Source organism: Aplosporella prunicola, assembly GCF_010093885.1.
Source record: "Aplosporella prunicola CBS 121167 unplaced genomic scaffold K452scaffold_38, whole genome shotgun sequence".
Lineage (NCBI taxonomy): Eukaryota > Fungi > Ascomycota > Dothideomycetes > Botryosphaeriales > Aplosporellaceae > Aplosporella > Aplosporella prunicola.
In genome coordinates this window covers 1-14,696 of record NW_022983566.1, presented here as the reverse complement: position 1 = coordinate 14,696, position 14,696 = coordinate 1, and the positions used below count along the sequence as shown (strand labels likewise).

Genomic DNA, 14,696 nt, shown 5'->3' with positions numbered 1-14,696 from the left:
CCTTGGCGACCCTGTCATCAAAAGCCGTCGAGGGGGATCAGGAGGCGCGCGCGCTATGTAAAGCAAGCAGCATAAACAATTTGCAGGCGCAACTGCCGTCTCGCCATAGCAATCCTACATCCATCCATCCCGTCGTTCTTATCAACATATTGTACATACAATACCCCACAACCAACCTCCTTACCCACCCCACCGCCCGTCCATCTGTCTGTCCGCCCCCGCCATCGTGACACCGCAGCTGTACACTCTGTACAGCCCACAGCGCACACACGCCCAAGCGCAGCCCTAGCTACGTACCGAGCTTGGTGTTCCGCATATATCACTCTCCTTAGCCGCACACACAAACCACTACACAAACACTACCACACCGACCACAAACCAGTACACCGACCACCGGCCTCCGCCCCAGCCAATCAACCAACCACAATGAAGACCTTCACGTCCGCCTTCGCCGCCCTGCTGCTCGCCGCTTCCACTGTTGCCGCCCAGGCTGCCACCCCCACTGTTGCCGCTTCCGCCGTCACTTCGACCCCGACGTCTGGCTCGGCGGCTTGCGAGTGCGAGGTCGCTGTTTGCGTGGCTGCGTGGCCACAGGTGCGTTCGCCTTCTCTCTCACCATTTTCATCTCCATTTCCATCTCCATATCCATCTCCACTCTATACCAATCCGCCCACGCAATCCTGCTTCCCATCCTCATCACCCTTCCCTCCTTCTTTACTCAAATGTAACCGAACCAAACCAAACCTAACCTAACCGCCTCTACTCTACTCTTCTCTACTTTCTTTTTTTCTTTCCTTTTGTACTTTTCATTTACCCAAGAAACCAAAACCCAGCTAACGTGGAACTAGTCCTGCTACTGCCAGAACGACAGCAAGAAACAATGCTACGAGAAGTGCGGCGGCGCTGAGCCGCAGCTGCAGGTACGTTTGTTCCCCCATCCACTCTCCCTCTTCCCCAAAAGACAGCCGAAAAGAAGCCGCAAGAAACGAAAGAGATAAAAACACACATTATTTGAAGAAATAGCAACAATGGAAATAAACTCGCGCTAATATCACACACAGGACTGCCCCGCCATGCCCTCCAACCCCGCGCTCACGCTCGGCACGTCATAGAAGTACCTAGAGCCGCGCCCTGCTCACCCCACGGCCGCCGGTCCAGCACACGGCTCCGGAGGAAAGAAAGAAAAAGCGCCTTTTCACATCGCGCGCATCTATCGACACGTTAATTCACCCCACCCAATTCACCTCGTCACATATCATCTTTTGCTTCATCTCATCTCTCATACCTAAGCTTCCATTCATCTATTTCTGTAACTTTTCCTTGCGCTTTTTATCTATTTTTGGAGGATTGCTTTGTTGCTCGTTCATACCATATAACCAAATCCAGCATGATGACGGCGCTGATGCGCCGCCTTTTTCTCTTCCTGTTGGTTCCGCTGCTTCTCTCGTCTCGTCTCTCCGCCTCTTCGCAGCTCGTATCCCGCCAGCCCTCCGCACACCCACACACACGCCCCCCACACTACACGCCCGCCAGCGCCCTCAACGCCTCATCCGACGTCCTCAAGCTCACCCAATCATCCATCCTCTCAGCGCCCACGCCCTTATAAAACTTCAAACTCGGCTCATTGCACTTCAGACACGCCCACTCCAACCTTTCACCCCCAATGCGCCTTACCTCCTTCGCCAGCGCCCCCAGCAGCAGCGAGCCGTACCCCTTGCCCCGCTGCGCCTGCCGCACTATCAGGTCCTCGATGTAGATGCCCGGCGCGCTGCGCCACGTGCTGTAGTTGTGGAAGTGCAGCGCCATGCCGGCGGGATTGTGGGCGGCGGCGTCGGCGGCGGTGGCGAAGACCAGGAGCGTGCGCGCGTAGCCGACGCTGAGGGCGGGGGCGTCCGGGGTGGTGCTGGTGCTGGCGGAGGTGGAGGTGCCTTCTGAGGGCGCGAACGAGAGCGTCGAGAGCAGCGTCTCCTCTGTGGCACGCACTTCGTGCAGCGCTTCTTCGTAGATGGCGAGTTCTTTGATCATGTCGAGGATCGCGGGGACGTCTGTGCTGGGGGGTTAGTTTGTGCATGATTGGTGGGTTGGTTGAGGTTGCTAAGGTGGTGGTGCGGAGTGCGGGAGCGGAGTGCGGGAGCGGAGCGGAGCGGAGCGCCGTACCTTCGCGCGTGGCGTAGCGGATGATAGGTTGTTCGGACATGATGATGATTGGCTGCTGCGCGGGCGGACAGAGACGGCCAAGGCTCGAATTGGAAATAGCAAAGAGGTTGTTGGTCGAGAGCGAGGTAAATGTTGCGTGGTTGCCGTTTGCAGCGGCTGGCTTTTATACCTGCAAGCTAGGTAACTGTGCGCTAGGGTATGACGCGTTATGTAAAAGAACTGCCACGGCAAGCCCTTCGACGCAGTTCTAGAGCCGCAGAAAACCGCGCTCTGCGCGTGACAAGTGCAATTGCGAGCAGAGTTGTCACGCCCTGTCAGTAACATCCGGAGCGGGGCACTCAGCCGGCGCCGGGGAAACCGCGGCTCCAAATTTATGCGTCCTCCTGCACGTGCTGCTGCTGCGGCTCTTCGACGACGACACGACCATCTGCGTTGACGCCCTCAAAGAGCGGCAGCGTGTGCCGAGGCGCCGTCGACGGCTGGTGCACCTCCTTCCAGGCTCCCCACTGGACGATCCAATGGCCCTGCTCGTTGAGCAGCATGACGGGACAGCGCTCAAACACCTTCGCCCACATGCGCCGCATCAGCCGCTCCGTGATGTGGTGCTCGCGGACCCTCGCCAGGCCTTTGTGTGTGCGCTTCAGCTCGAGGCCGTCCTCCAGCAGCACGTCTAGCACTGCGTTCTCCGACTGGAGCCACAGATCCTGTTGTCCGAAGCGGGTGTCGCGCGCCTCGACGAGCCGCGCCAGCTTCTCCTCTTTTGTGCCGTCCTCGGCCAGCCCAGCCTTGCGGCACTCGAGCGCCAGGAAGCGCTCGCCCGCAGGCCCGCTGATGCTTGCCAGCTTGCTGAACGCGTACTTGTCGACGAAGTGCGGCGTTGGGCGCGCTCGTCGCGGCTTCACGCCCTCCCACTTGCGCGCGCCCGTGGCCAGGTCGCGCAGCCGCGTCCAGTCCTCCTCGGGCAGCGGCGGCACCAGCTTGTCCAGCATCGTCGCGTACCACTTGCGCACGAGGTTTTTCTCGCGCTTGCGCGGGAACGGGCGCTCCCAGATGTTGCGCAGCGGGATCTCGACCTGCATGTGGCGGAACTTTGTCTTCTCCGCGTATTGGTTGTTGCTGGACCGCTGGCTGCGCATCATGGCGAGCAGGCGCGAGTATTCCTTGGAGATGGTGTATACTTGCGGGACGTCGGGCTTGCGCGTGGGCGCCTGGACGGGCCGGGGGAGGTGGTCGATGGCGGTCGGGTCGGCGGCGGTTCTTAGCCTAGTCAAGCTGGCCTCGTAGATCTGGCTCTCGGTGCCCGGGTCTGGGACGAGTAATTCGCTGAGCAGGTCGCGGCGGCGGCGGCCGATGCGGCCGTAGGTCCACAGCAGGACATTAAGCAGGGCCTTATCCTCGCCCTGGTTGGCGCGGCGCAGGAGATTCAGGCTCTTCTGCCCATTGTGAAGGACGCTGAGCAGACGTTCGGGGGTAAAAGGTTCCGGTGGCTCGCGATTTATGACGAGTGACGGGCGTGGGGTGTATTTGCGAAAGCGCTGGATGATGTGGTGGTGCAGGCGGGTGCGAGCCTCGGAATCAGGCAGGTAGGTGGATTCGCGCAGCAGGGCACGCAGCAGAGGGCGGGCGCGGGGATCTGAGGTCATGACATTGGATGGTTGAATTATTTTGTGGTAGATGTGAGTGGAGCCGGCGACGGGAGCTTGGCTGGCAGGCAAGCGACGCGCCGCCGCGGAGCCCAGAGCCCTACCGCCAGCGCAGTCGTTCCGTCGTGCCGTCCTCTTCGCCCACCCATCGCCATGCAAGTCGCTCCTTCTACTGCTATGGGTGCCTACGAGCCGACCCCTCGTCCCCCATCGGCTTTCACGCCCCGCCCACCGCCCGCCTACGAGCAGGCCAATACCAACGGCAGCTTCATGCACCCGCCGCAGATCTACACGGCCGTCTACTCCAATGTCAACGTCTACGAGATGGAAATCAACGGCGTGGCCGTCATGAAGCGCCGCTCCGACTCATGGCTGAACGCGACGCAGATTCTCAAGGTGGCGGGCGTCGACAAGGGCAAGCGCACCAAAGTGCTGGAGAAGGAGATCCTGACGGGCGAGCACGAGAAGGTCCAGGGCGGATACGGCAAGTACCAGGGCACCTGGATCAACCACCGTCGCGGTCGCGAGTTCTGTCGCCAGTATGGCGTCGAGGAGCTGCTGCGTCCGCTGCTCGAGTATGGCGCCGACGAACTCGACACGCCCACCAAAGAGCAGGCCATGGCCGCCAACCGCAAACGCTTTTACGCCAGCGCCGTCGATGCTCGCTCTGGCATCCACCCTGCCCATGGCGGCACCTTTTTCTCCAACATCTCGTCGACAGCATCCAACGCCATCGCCGCCATGAACAAGGTCGCTCGCATGAACTCGCCCGCCCCGCAGCAGCGCGCCGGCCGCCTGAGCCACCCGCACTCTTTCCGCGCCGGCAGCCAGCAGAGCGTCGCCACCGAGCGCAGCAGCTTCGGTCCGGACTCGGCCTATGTCACCCAGCAGCCCTTCTCTCATACCGAACAGCATCAGCAGGCCCCCCAGGACGAGCCGCCGCGTAAGCGCGTGCGCCAGGACGACGCTGACCTCGAGACCATCCGCGACGGCTCACCTACCGAGCCCAACGAGTCGTTTGTCTACCACCAGCTCGGCCACTACGGGCCCGGCAGCGGCACCGATGGCGACGTCCCGGCCGCGCTTCCCCCGCTGCCGCCTCCGAGCGATGTGACGTCGCAGGACAGGCAGGCCGCCCTGCTCGACCTCTTCCAGGACAACCAGTCGCGCACCGACTTTTCCAGCCACCCCGCCATTGTGCACCTGTCCGGGTCGGATCTCGACATGCCATTGGATCAGTCGGCGAACACGGCGTTGCACTGGGCGGCGACGTTGGCGCGTGTGTCGATCATGCGGCTACTCATCTCCAAGGGCGCCAACATCTTCCGAGGAAATGCCGCGGGGCAAACGCCGCTGATGGCCGCCGTGGCCGTCAATAACAGTTTGGATCATAGCTGCTTCCCGGAGCTGCTGGAGCTGCTGGCACCGCTCATTGAGGTCCGCGACGACTCGGGGCGCACTATTCTGCACCACATTGCCGTGGCGTCCGGTGTTAAGGGCCGCGCCGCGTCGAGCAAGTACTATCTGGAGGCGTTGCTCGAGTTCCTTGTGCGCAGCAACACGGGCCAGAGCAGTCAGACGTCGTTTGACGGCGCGCCGAGACCAATTGGTCTGATGCGTTTTATGAGCGAGATGGTGAACGCGCGGGACGTGGCGGGGAACACGGCGCTGAACCTCGTGGCGCGGATAGGTAATAGGAGCATCATTCAGCAGCTGCTGGAGGTCAAGGCGGACCCGACTATAGCCAACTACAAGGGTCTGCGGCCGATAGACTTTGGCGTTGGCGAGGACCCGGAGCAGCGAAACAACCACCAGTCGCTGAGCCAGATTGGCTCGCCTAGCAAGAGCCGCGGGCCCGCGAGCAGAGTAGAAGAAACGAGCCGGGAGATGATGCCAGGTGAGCTATGCCCATTTTCATTTCTATCGAATCACACACGCTAATTCAACCCTAGCAATGTCCTCCTTCCTCTCGCAAACCGACTCCCAATTCAACGCCGAGATCCGCCTCAAGCAAGACCTGATCGACCGCACCAACGCGACGATCCAGTCGCTCTCGACGCAACAGCGCCAGCTATCAGCCACGCTAACAGCGCTGCAACGGCGCGCGCGCGCGCGCTCCGAACGCGCCCAGCGCATCGCGAACCTGCGGGCCGCAACCAAGGAGCAGCGCGCGCGGCTGATGCGCGGCGGCGGCGTCTCAGTCATGCAAGCCATGGACGCCTCGCCCAAGGAAGTAGTCGGCGACGCGGACGCGAAAGCAGCGGGTCTCGCACTCGTGGGGCACGTGCATCTTCCACCTACGCCGACCACGACGACGACGACGACGACGACGACGACGAACGCCACCGCCGGTGCAAGCGCAAACGCAAACGCGAACACGGATCTCGCCTCCCTCTCCCCCCAGACCCAGCACCTGCTCCACGCCCTCCCGCCCCCGCAGCGCCTGCGCAACCTCCTAGCAGCGTACGGCTCGGCGACGTCGACGCTGCGCGAGCGCGCGGCGGGGCTGAGAGCGCGCAATGGTGCCCTCGAGCGCCAGTACAGGAAGGTGGTGGCGCTGTGTACGGGCGTGCCGGAGGGGAGCGTGGACGAGTTGCTGGTTGGACTGGTGAGGGCTGTGGAGAGCGAGACGGGTGAGGGGGTGGAGGTGGGGCGGGTGAGGGAGTTTTTGCGAAAGGTGGATTGGGTGGAGGGGTAGGGGTTGGGTGTGTTTTGTGGTGGGTGTGGGTGTGTTTGTGGGTGTGGGAGGGGTAAAGGGCGTTTTTCTGTGGGATGGGGTTTGTGGCTTGTGGCTCGTGGCTTGTGTTTGGGGCTTTATGTGGTTTATGTAGCGTAGCTTGGGTTGAGCTGGGATACTGGTATGGTTGGGCTGGTTGGGCTTGCTGGGTTTGCTGGGTTTGCTGGATTCACTTGCTTGGGTCGCTTGGGATGGGGTTGGGCCTGCTTCGCGGATGAGGCGTTGCGTTGCGTTGCGTTGCGTTGCGTTGCGTTGCGTTGTTGCTTGTGCTTGTTGCTTGTTCTCGTTCTCGCTTTTTACTATTTGGCTTTGGCTCGCTTTTTATTGGCTAGGGCTTTGGTTGCGACGCTACGCTATCTATTATTATATACGTTTATGTTTACGTTTATGGTTATGGTTATGGTTGTGGTTATGTCTATTTACTTATACGTCTTTCTGCTTATGTATATGTACGTCTGTCTGTCTGCTGGTTGGCTGAGTGTGTTAGTATTGTTGCTGCTTTGTTCATGATGTGAGCGAGGAGGGTTGGGTTTGGGTTAGGTTGGGCTGGGTTGGGTTGGGCTGGGAGCGCTTGTTTATACCTTCTTTTTTGTTTGTTTGCTGTGTCGTGTGTGTGTGTGTATGTATCTATTACCATATTATCTATAATAAGTAGTAGGGTTATACTTATAGACGTATAGATAGGCGGCTATATAATATAAAAGTTAAGGAAGCTCTCTATAGGTTCGGCCGTTAGGTAGTTAGGTTTACTATACTATACTCTACTACTGCTGCTGCTATGTATGTAGGTGGGTAGGTAGGCTCTAAGGACGAGGACCAGGACGGGGACAAGGATGAGGTCAACCCTGCGGGGGAGGAGGAGGGGGGGGGAAGCAGCGCGCCTCACCGCCAGCGCCGGCCCGTCAGCTCACACACCGCAGCACCATTTCCGCGGCCCAACGAGCCTGGGAACTCGAGCACGCACGCTGTCGGCCGGTTGGAAGTTGGTGTGTGAGGATGAGGCACAGGCAGAGCACGAGGTCAAGGCTAAGGATGATGAGAAAGAGGAGGAGAAGAAGCCCGCCCGCGCTTGTGCCACGTGAACGAGACGAGGCCTAGCGGTTCTCGGCCCAGCAGAGGGGAGGTACTCTGGGACGCTACTCATGGCGAGGGCGCGGGCGTCGTCGGCGCGGAGGCGGGACAGCGTGGTTGGTGTGGGTGTGTCGAGCGAAGGGGAGGGAAGGGCGTTAAGATAGTGACGAGGGTGTTCGTGGTTGTGGTGGTGAGGCGGGAGGAGCTGCTGCGGCGGTGCGCGAGGGCTTGTGCTGTGCTGTGCTGAGCTGGGGAAGTGGCGCGGTAGTGTGCGTGTGCGTAGTGGGTGTGCATGATGGAGGAGGCTATGTTGCGAGTACCTAGCTACGTACCATGTCTTTGATTTGGCGCTGTATGGTGCGTTCGATCAGATCAGTGCGAGTGTGGCGCGCAGGGGCTGCGCTTTTCCCCCCGCGACGTACATCATCTTGAGTGGGGATTAGCTTCTTTGTGCTTGAGTTTCTGTGGAGGAGGTGGGCTGCTGTACCTGCGTGACTTCTTTGGCGTAATTGAGAGCTGGTTGGTCGCCGCTTTTGTAGCTTCTCTGAAGGGGGGAAATGGTTGCTTGGAATATTGGTTGGGGTTATGAGAGCATTGGGGCAAGATAAAATGTATAATATCAAGTTTGTGTGCAGAATGTGCGATCCTGGAAAACAAACTGAAGCAAAGTAACGGGTGACGTTGGATGTAGACAAAGAACGACAGATGGTTCTTTCGAATTACTGGTAATGTCTGCTAACAAAGGAAACTGATCATGTTCCCGGGATGTTGGTGTCCGGAAGAGTGAAGAGTGAAGAGAACGACAACAATTTCTCCATTCGGAAACATCTTCAACTCCAATCCTTCAAAGGAAAAGATGCCATAAAAGGACAGTATCTTGCCCTACGTATAAGAGCATTTGTTCATAGTGTATGAACAACGAACCAACAACCAAAAGCCAAAGATGCTTGATGAACACGTGAAGCTGTATCATCCTTCCAAGTTCCCACATTGGCAATAGCAAGCCGTACCGAATGCTTGCTCAAGCAATCAATCCAACCCAAGCGAACAAATAAATCCAAGCCCCAAAGCAGCGCTACACTCATGTCCAGCGCCAAAGAACCCCACAAAAAGACCAGCAACAACAACAACCCGCCAAATCCAACCCATTACCCACCGCACCCACCCCTTCCTACCCCTCCCTCCAAAATCCCCACCAAGCACCCTTCCCCTTCCCCACAAGCTCCTCAAACCCACCCCCACCATCCCCCTCCCCCTCCGCATCAACCACAGGCGTCGCCATCGAAAGCTGCCACCCAATCGCGCTATCCCGTCTTCGACTCCCCTTCCCCAGCCCCGCACAGTCGGGACACAGCGTGCAGCGGGGCTCGGCGTCGATGGTGCGGGTATTGCTGTCCGTGACTTCTTGCCTGCAGGGCGGGTTGTGCAGTCGGTAGCACGGGCCCACGCGGTCTTGCCAGAGAGTGAGGACGTGCAGACAGGCGGGGTAGCGGATTGTGAGGAGGCGCCGGCACATTGTTTGTGTTTGTGGTTGTGTGAGTGTGGGCGTGGTAGTAGATGGGTGTGTGTGTGATTATATGTGTGGTGTGGTCGTGCTTGAGGTTCGCGGTGATGTCTGCTGGCTTGATTATAGCTCGTGCAGCGAGGTCGTCAAGAGTCGTGAAGCGGTCGTTAAGCAGCCTGCCGTTCCAAGTCGTGTCCGTCGTAAGGCGTCGTCGTGGCCGTCGTTGTATACTATCGCAAAACCCCAAAAAGTCGAAAGCGCAGTGCAGTATAGTGCAATGTAGACAGAACCGCAACCCGCGGTTGCTACCAAGCCCAAGCCCAAGCAACAACAACAGCAACAACCAAAACCCAACGTCTCCAAGCCCTCCCCAACGCAGCTATTTAGCACTTCACGCGCAACAACTCTCCTGTCAGCCGGTGCAACTTTAAACCTCCGTTGCTGACAGTACCGGTCAGGTCGTGTCGCCAGCACCTTCCCAAATGAGCGCTGACTAACCCGTTGCGGAGGATTCTCACCGCCGCGCCTGCGCCGTCAGACTCCTTTGGAGCCTGTTTTGGGCAGAGGGCGCTGCCGGCAAGCGAGGCTGTTGGCGTCGGCGCGCTTCACGTGCTGCGTGCGGCTGCTGCTGTGTTACGTGGGGTTGCGCGTCTGCTGCATCTTGACGCCTTGTCAGCGCTCACGCCACTGGAACGTGTTCAAACGTGTTCGGTGCAGTGTAACGGGCTCTTTAAATCCTGCTGTTGTAATTGCTGATGCGAGCATGTCGTATAACCTCAAGGTAATGGTCATCAATAATGACGTGTTTGGTCGTCGTTTCTGCTGCTTTTCTTTGCCCTTTGTAGACAGTGACACATCACGCGTGCCACATCACTATGTACATTCTGGTTTTTCGTTGTTGTGACGTAACGATGGACTCTTATTCTGTATCTAGACATTTTTTGTGGTTTTCAATCTAAATTTTCTTATAAAATTCATGCACGTGTAGATTAGTTACTATGTATATTTTGTTTTTTGTCCTTACAACTTACTAAGGGACTCATACTCTATATTTAGTTTACGATACGACTTATTAAGAGACTCTTGTTCTATATTTAGATTATGAGTATGATTTATAAGTTAAGTTTCTTTAGAAGCTGGTGTACGTGCAGATTAGTTATTTTATATATGTAATTAAAAACCTTTACAGACTCGTTAAGAGGTAAATTTGGATTGTGGATTCACTCTCATATTTATTCAATCTCATACATTGAACTAGTGGATAATCAAATTTCAGGTTTGCAACCCTTCTTGCTGCAGTTTAACTTCGGTAACTACAGCCGCTTACAGATTCAACCAGGTTTTTGGTCTACTGATGCTGGTATTCAGGGCTAGTACTTGCTTCCAGGCCTAGGACACGTCTCAGCCAATAGAGCGTCTCAAGCAACTGGAGTAAGAAGCTTGGGATGGACGTCTGTTCCGCGAACCCTCCAGAATCGCGGGTTCTCCTTTTTTGGAGTCCAAAGTACGGCTTTATCCCACCAGCCCGGTGTCGAACGGCGGCACCACATCTCATAGCCACCATTGCGAATGCTTAAGACATACAGACGACAAGCGATTTCGTAGGGAACTCCCAGGTCCGGAAGGTTCAAATCGTAATCGCGGCCATCCAGCCCCCACTCCGCCATACTGTGAATGTAGAGTGTAACCAAAGACAAACGGTGGATGCGGCTGTCAAAGAAGAACTCGCTCCATTCGCCGTGTGGGAAGGGTCCCACGTTCAGCGTCAGGTGCTGTAGACTGGGTGCGAAGATTTCGATGAACTGAATGACTTCCTCCATATTGAGGTTTTCCGCTGTCAGCTTTAGCTTGCGAAGCGTGAATGGCATCGACTGCTTTAACTGCTGCGCAGTGGTCAGCATGACTTGGGTTGTGTATGCTTGATCGTGCAAGATGAAGAGGTCGAGGACTTCCAAGCGGCGGAACATGCGCAGGTAGTTCGCAAGGTATAAAGGATTCTCGACAAATCCGGGGCTCGAGGGAGTACCGAGGAAGGTAACCGATAGATTCCTCACACTAGACATTGCCGTCGCTAGATTTGCATAGATTGGTGCTTGCAGATCAGAGACAATCGCAGTGCCGTGATCCATATGATTGCAAAAGAAAGACTCGACTTTCTTTCCGGTCGCAGCAAGCACTTCCAAGACAGCTCGTGTCGTTTTCTGTTCGTTGAGGTTGCGGATTCTCCCACTCCTAGTTATATTCGGCCGATTGTTCACTATCCAATTCTGTAGACCGATGTCTGTGGCGTGGGTTTCCCCAGAGCTACGCCATCCAGGACGGAATAAGCGGTGTTGGGTCTTCAGTTGCAGAGTCTTCAGGTTGCCTAAGAGCCCGAAAACCTCTCCTAGCTTTGTCTTGTCAGATCCATTGCTTACGAAGACAAGATGGTCAATGAGGAATTCCGAAGCATAAAGGTTGGCAAAGTCCATGCAGGCTGGCTGTAACAGCTCGTCTTTGCTTTGTGCCACACTTACCAGGTGGTCATGGACCTCAACAGATGGGAGATCTGCACTGATGTTCAAGTGCTTGACGTGTGGCCCGACACCTTCAAGAGAGATCAGATGGCGAAGCCGGGTCAGATAATTCTCAGTCAAGGGCCAATTGATCTTGGATATGACTTTGCCTAGCAGTGGAGCCGCGACGCGACAGAACCTCTTGGACACCAGTCGGAGCTTTTGGACTCTAAGGATTGAACCATACGTTATGGTCTCTTGGACGAAGATGTCCTCGATCTGTGACTCATGATCCAAGACTCTGTCGAGTATCATGAATAGAACCTCGTTTGGAAGGTCCTCTATCCTCCGAGGACCGGGCTTCCAAATGCACTCTCCAGCTTCCATAATGCTCAGGTGCGGCATGATCGTAGAAGGTGGTATATGCTATACCGGATTGGCAATTGCTTGTACCGGCTTGAGCAGTAAGATTAGTGTGAGTGAGATGTGGAACACCGGAACTTGATTGTAGGGTAAAGGTGTGAGAGGAACGTGCTTATATAAAAAGGTGTAGCTGAGGTTGTATGAAGACTTTTGCATAGTGTGGAGTTGCGATTGAACAATGTTAAGCCTGTCTGGCAACAGCGGAAAGGGTTTATGACCATTACGGATGGTGTGAGCTATGTGTGAAGGCATGGTTTGTTTTATTTCCTAGACCACTTGCTAATATAATTCTAGTTCACCTAACCAATTCTCCGTAATTAGATATATGTAGCTATGGATCTCATCCGGTACCGAGCAACTACCAAGGTAAAAAGATATTAAAATATATAGGTATTTCTTGGAGGTACGAAATGCGAAGATAGAAGAGTAAAAGCCATGCTATATACTTTAGATGCGGAAACACGTGAGGTAGATATCTTTAAAAGTGCCTAAGTTATATGTTTGCCTCCTCATGCGCAGTATAAGGTTTCAGTACTTGTGATGACTCCAGACAAAGAGGTAAACAAGCAGTTAGAGTCACAACGATAACGTCATAACGTCAGACAAAGAGCTACAAGCCCGGTATGCTGAGTGGCGGCAGGAATATAAAGAATATAGAATAGAAAATAATAGGAAGCAGAATCACACTTTATGTCTCAGGTAGATCGAGGTTTCAATGACGACTAAAGACCTACAGCAGTCTACTGTCTACCTTTCCAGAACACCCACTGAGACAAAGCAAAGTCGCAACGTACATATACATTGAAAGAAAGCCAACACATAAGCAACACAAAGAGAAGTTCGGGACTCTCCGTGACCTAGACCTTTCGATATAGACAGATAGCGAGTACTCTATAAGTTGAAAGAATTTGTTTACATAAATTTTACTGGCTGCAGATAACTCACTCAACACTTACCACCTGCATTCTTCGTCATTATCAAAAATAAAAGATGTAAACACATAGTATAACCCTACAAATCAAAGCGTATGTAGCCACCAGCGCGCCTTCCATGCCAACACCAGCACTAATCATAAAAGCAAGAACATGAATAAAACAATAAACCAATAAAAGCCCAACACGAACAAAGAACTCTCAACAAAAAACCAATACCAAACAATGACAGCACGAACATTCTCGACCTTACGCAGTGCACACGTTCGGGGGGAAGTAGGTTTAAAGACACTGTACATTCAGTTCGATTAAAGCCAACGCTTAACGACATCGACCCCTTTTAAAGCCGTCACGAATTTACAAGTTCACGCAGCGAAGAAATGTCCCGAGAGAACCCGGCTCCGAACAAGGCAAAAGCGAGCTCACGTTTCAGCGCAGCGCAGACTGCTCTTTGCTGTACGTGTGTAGCACCATACGCACACGCACAAACTGTTTGTTTAGCAAGCAGCGCAGCCAAAACGCAGCACTCCGTATGCACTGCAGCAACTTACCGCACACCAGCAATGCACCACCCAAAACCACACACACACATCTCTCCCTCAATCTCCTCTACAAAATTCCACCACCGCCATCCACCCTCTCGTCCCATCCCTCCCATCCCCCCTCCACCCTACCAGCCCCACTCCACCAAAAGAAACCCAACCCAACCCACCCACCCCAGTCAAAAAACCGCAAAAAATCATACGACGGCCGAGACTCGAACTCGGGACCTTCAGTGGTCTTACAAACATGCTGCAACTGTGAGACTGACGTGATAACCAACTACACCACCGTCGCTTTCAGATGATGAGAATTTCTCGCCGTGTGGGTTATAATTTTTTTCTGGTGGCGCCGAGGTTGTGCCGGTGTTTGTGGGGTCGGGTTGGTGGGAGGCGTGGCGGGTGAGAGGGTGAGAGGGTGGTGTGAGTGGTGTGGTGACGGGTGAAGGAAAGGGGATGGGGGATAAGGGAGTGTGTTGGTTGTGGGTTGGTTGTGGGTGGAAGAGAGATGGAGGTGTGGTTGTGCTTGAAGGGAGGGGTCGCCGTTTGCGGTAGCGAATCGGCGCGGGCCGGCTCGGCTATGTATGCGGCGCTGTGCGGCGCTGCGGGCGTACCCGGAGATGAGTGCGATACCCTTATGTAAGAGGTAGGAGGCGGAGGTTTGTAGGAATTAGGATAGAGAGGTTGACGTAGGGATGCAGGAGATTTGTTTTTAAACCGAGGATTGTTTTTAATGGAAGTGGTGAGGAGAGATGTGAGTGATTGTGCGACGGTGCGACGAGGTAGGTGGTTGTTTTTTGATCGCGGGGATGCTACCCGGTGCCGTGGGATGGGTACGGATTACAGTGCCCGGTTACCTATGAGACGGGTAAGTGCGGTGGCGTCCGCATCCTCTATTAAAAGATCAATTTGTGAAACCACCCATCCGTAAAGCGAACCAATGTGTTTTTCTCTTCATGGATACTAAACATGAAATATTAGATTATTGTTCACAGGTAGCCAGCTAATTACTAACAGTAATTTTATTTATAGGCTGTTGTGTCCTACGGCCCTGTGTGAAGGTTCATAGAAATAACTGTTAGGTAGCTACCTGTGAATGTGAAAAGACATTAAGGTACAATATGTTTTTTTTTTTTTTGTTTTTTTTTTTTTTTTTTTTTTAAAAATAAGCAAACAGGCCAGCGTACGCTGGGGG

The 14,696-nt window shown here is 54.9% G+C and overlaps 5 protein-coding genes and 1 non-coding gene across 6 annotated transcripts; 2 read left to right on the top strand and 4 right to left on the bottom strand.

Moving 5' to 3' along the window:
- Nucleotides 1–1,267: 1,267 nt before the first annotated feature.
- Nucleotides 1,268–2,046, bottom strand: K452DRAFT_292047 (uncharacterized protein). Its single transcript, XM_033541295.1, has one exon. The coding sequence runs from the start codon at nucleotides 2,023–2,025 to the stop codon at nucleotides 1,519–1,521; it is 507 nt and encodes a 168-aa protein (XP_033392531.1). The 5' UTR covers nucleotides 2,026–2,046; the 3' UTR covers nucleotides 1,268–1,518.
- A 650-nt stretch (nucleotides 2,047–2,696) lies between these two features.
- Nucleotides 2,697–3,779, bottom strand: K452DRAFT_202853 (uncharacterized protein; the record flags this gene model as incomplete). Its single annotated transcript, XM_033536061.1, has 3 exons — nucleotides 2,697–2,846; nucleotides 3,024–3,317; nucleotides 3,345–3,779. Coding segments are annotated over 3 exons (879 nt in total), but the record flags the coding sequence as incomplete, so codon positions are not given.
- Nucleotides 3,780–4,070: 291 nt separating this feature from the next.
- On the top strand, nucleotides 4,071–6,498 carry K452DRAFT_329500 (uncharacterized protein; the record flags this gene model as incomplete). Its single annotated transcript, XM_033545064.1, has 2 exons — nucleotides 4,071–5,697; nucleotides 5,753–6,498. The coding sequence occupies 2 exons, from the start codon at nucleotides 4,071–4,073 to the stop codon at nucleotides 6,496–6,498; spliced, it is 2,373 nt and encodes a 790-aa protein (XP_033392529.1).
- Nucleotides 6,499–10,530: 4,032 nt separating this feature from the next.
- On the bottom strand, nucleotides 10,531–12,012 carry K452DRAFT_302412 (uncharacterized protein; the record flags this gene model as incomplete). Its single annotated transcript, XM_033542585.1, has 1 exon — nucleotides 10,531–12,012. The coding sequence occupies one exon, from the start codon at nucleotides 12,010–12,012 to the stop codon at nucleotides 10,531–10,533; it is 1,482 nt and encodes a 493-aa protein (XP_033392528.1).
- Nucleotides 12,013–13,251: 1,239 nt separating this feature from the next.
- Nucleotides 13,252–14,006, top strand: K452DRAFT_117083 (uncharacterized protein). The gene has a single exon (XM_033535118.1). It carries the CDS (start codon nucleotides 13,343–13,345, stop codon nucleotides 13,775–13,777), a length of 435 nt encoding a protein of 144 aa, XP_033392527.1. The 5' UTR covers nucleotides 13,252–13,342; the 3' UTR covers nucleotides 13,778–14,006.
- K452DRAFT_t151 lies at nucleotides 13,705–13,799 on the bottom strand. The gene has a single exon. It is a non-coding gene; the product is annotated as a tRNA-Val (tRNA).
- Nucleotides 14,007–14,696: the final 690 nt, after the last annotated feature.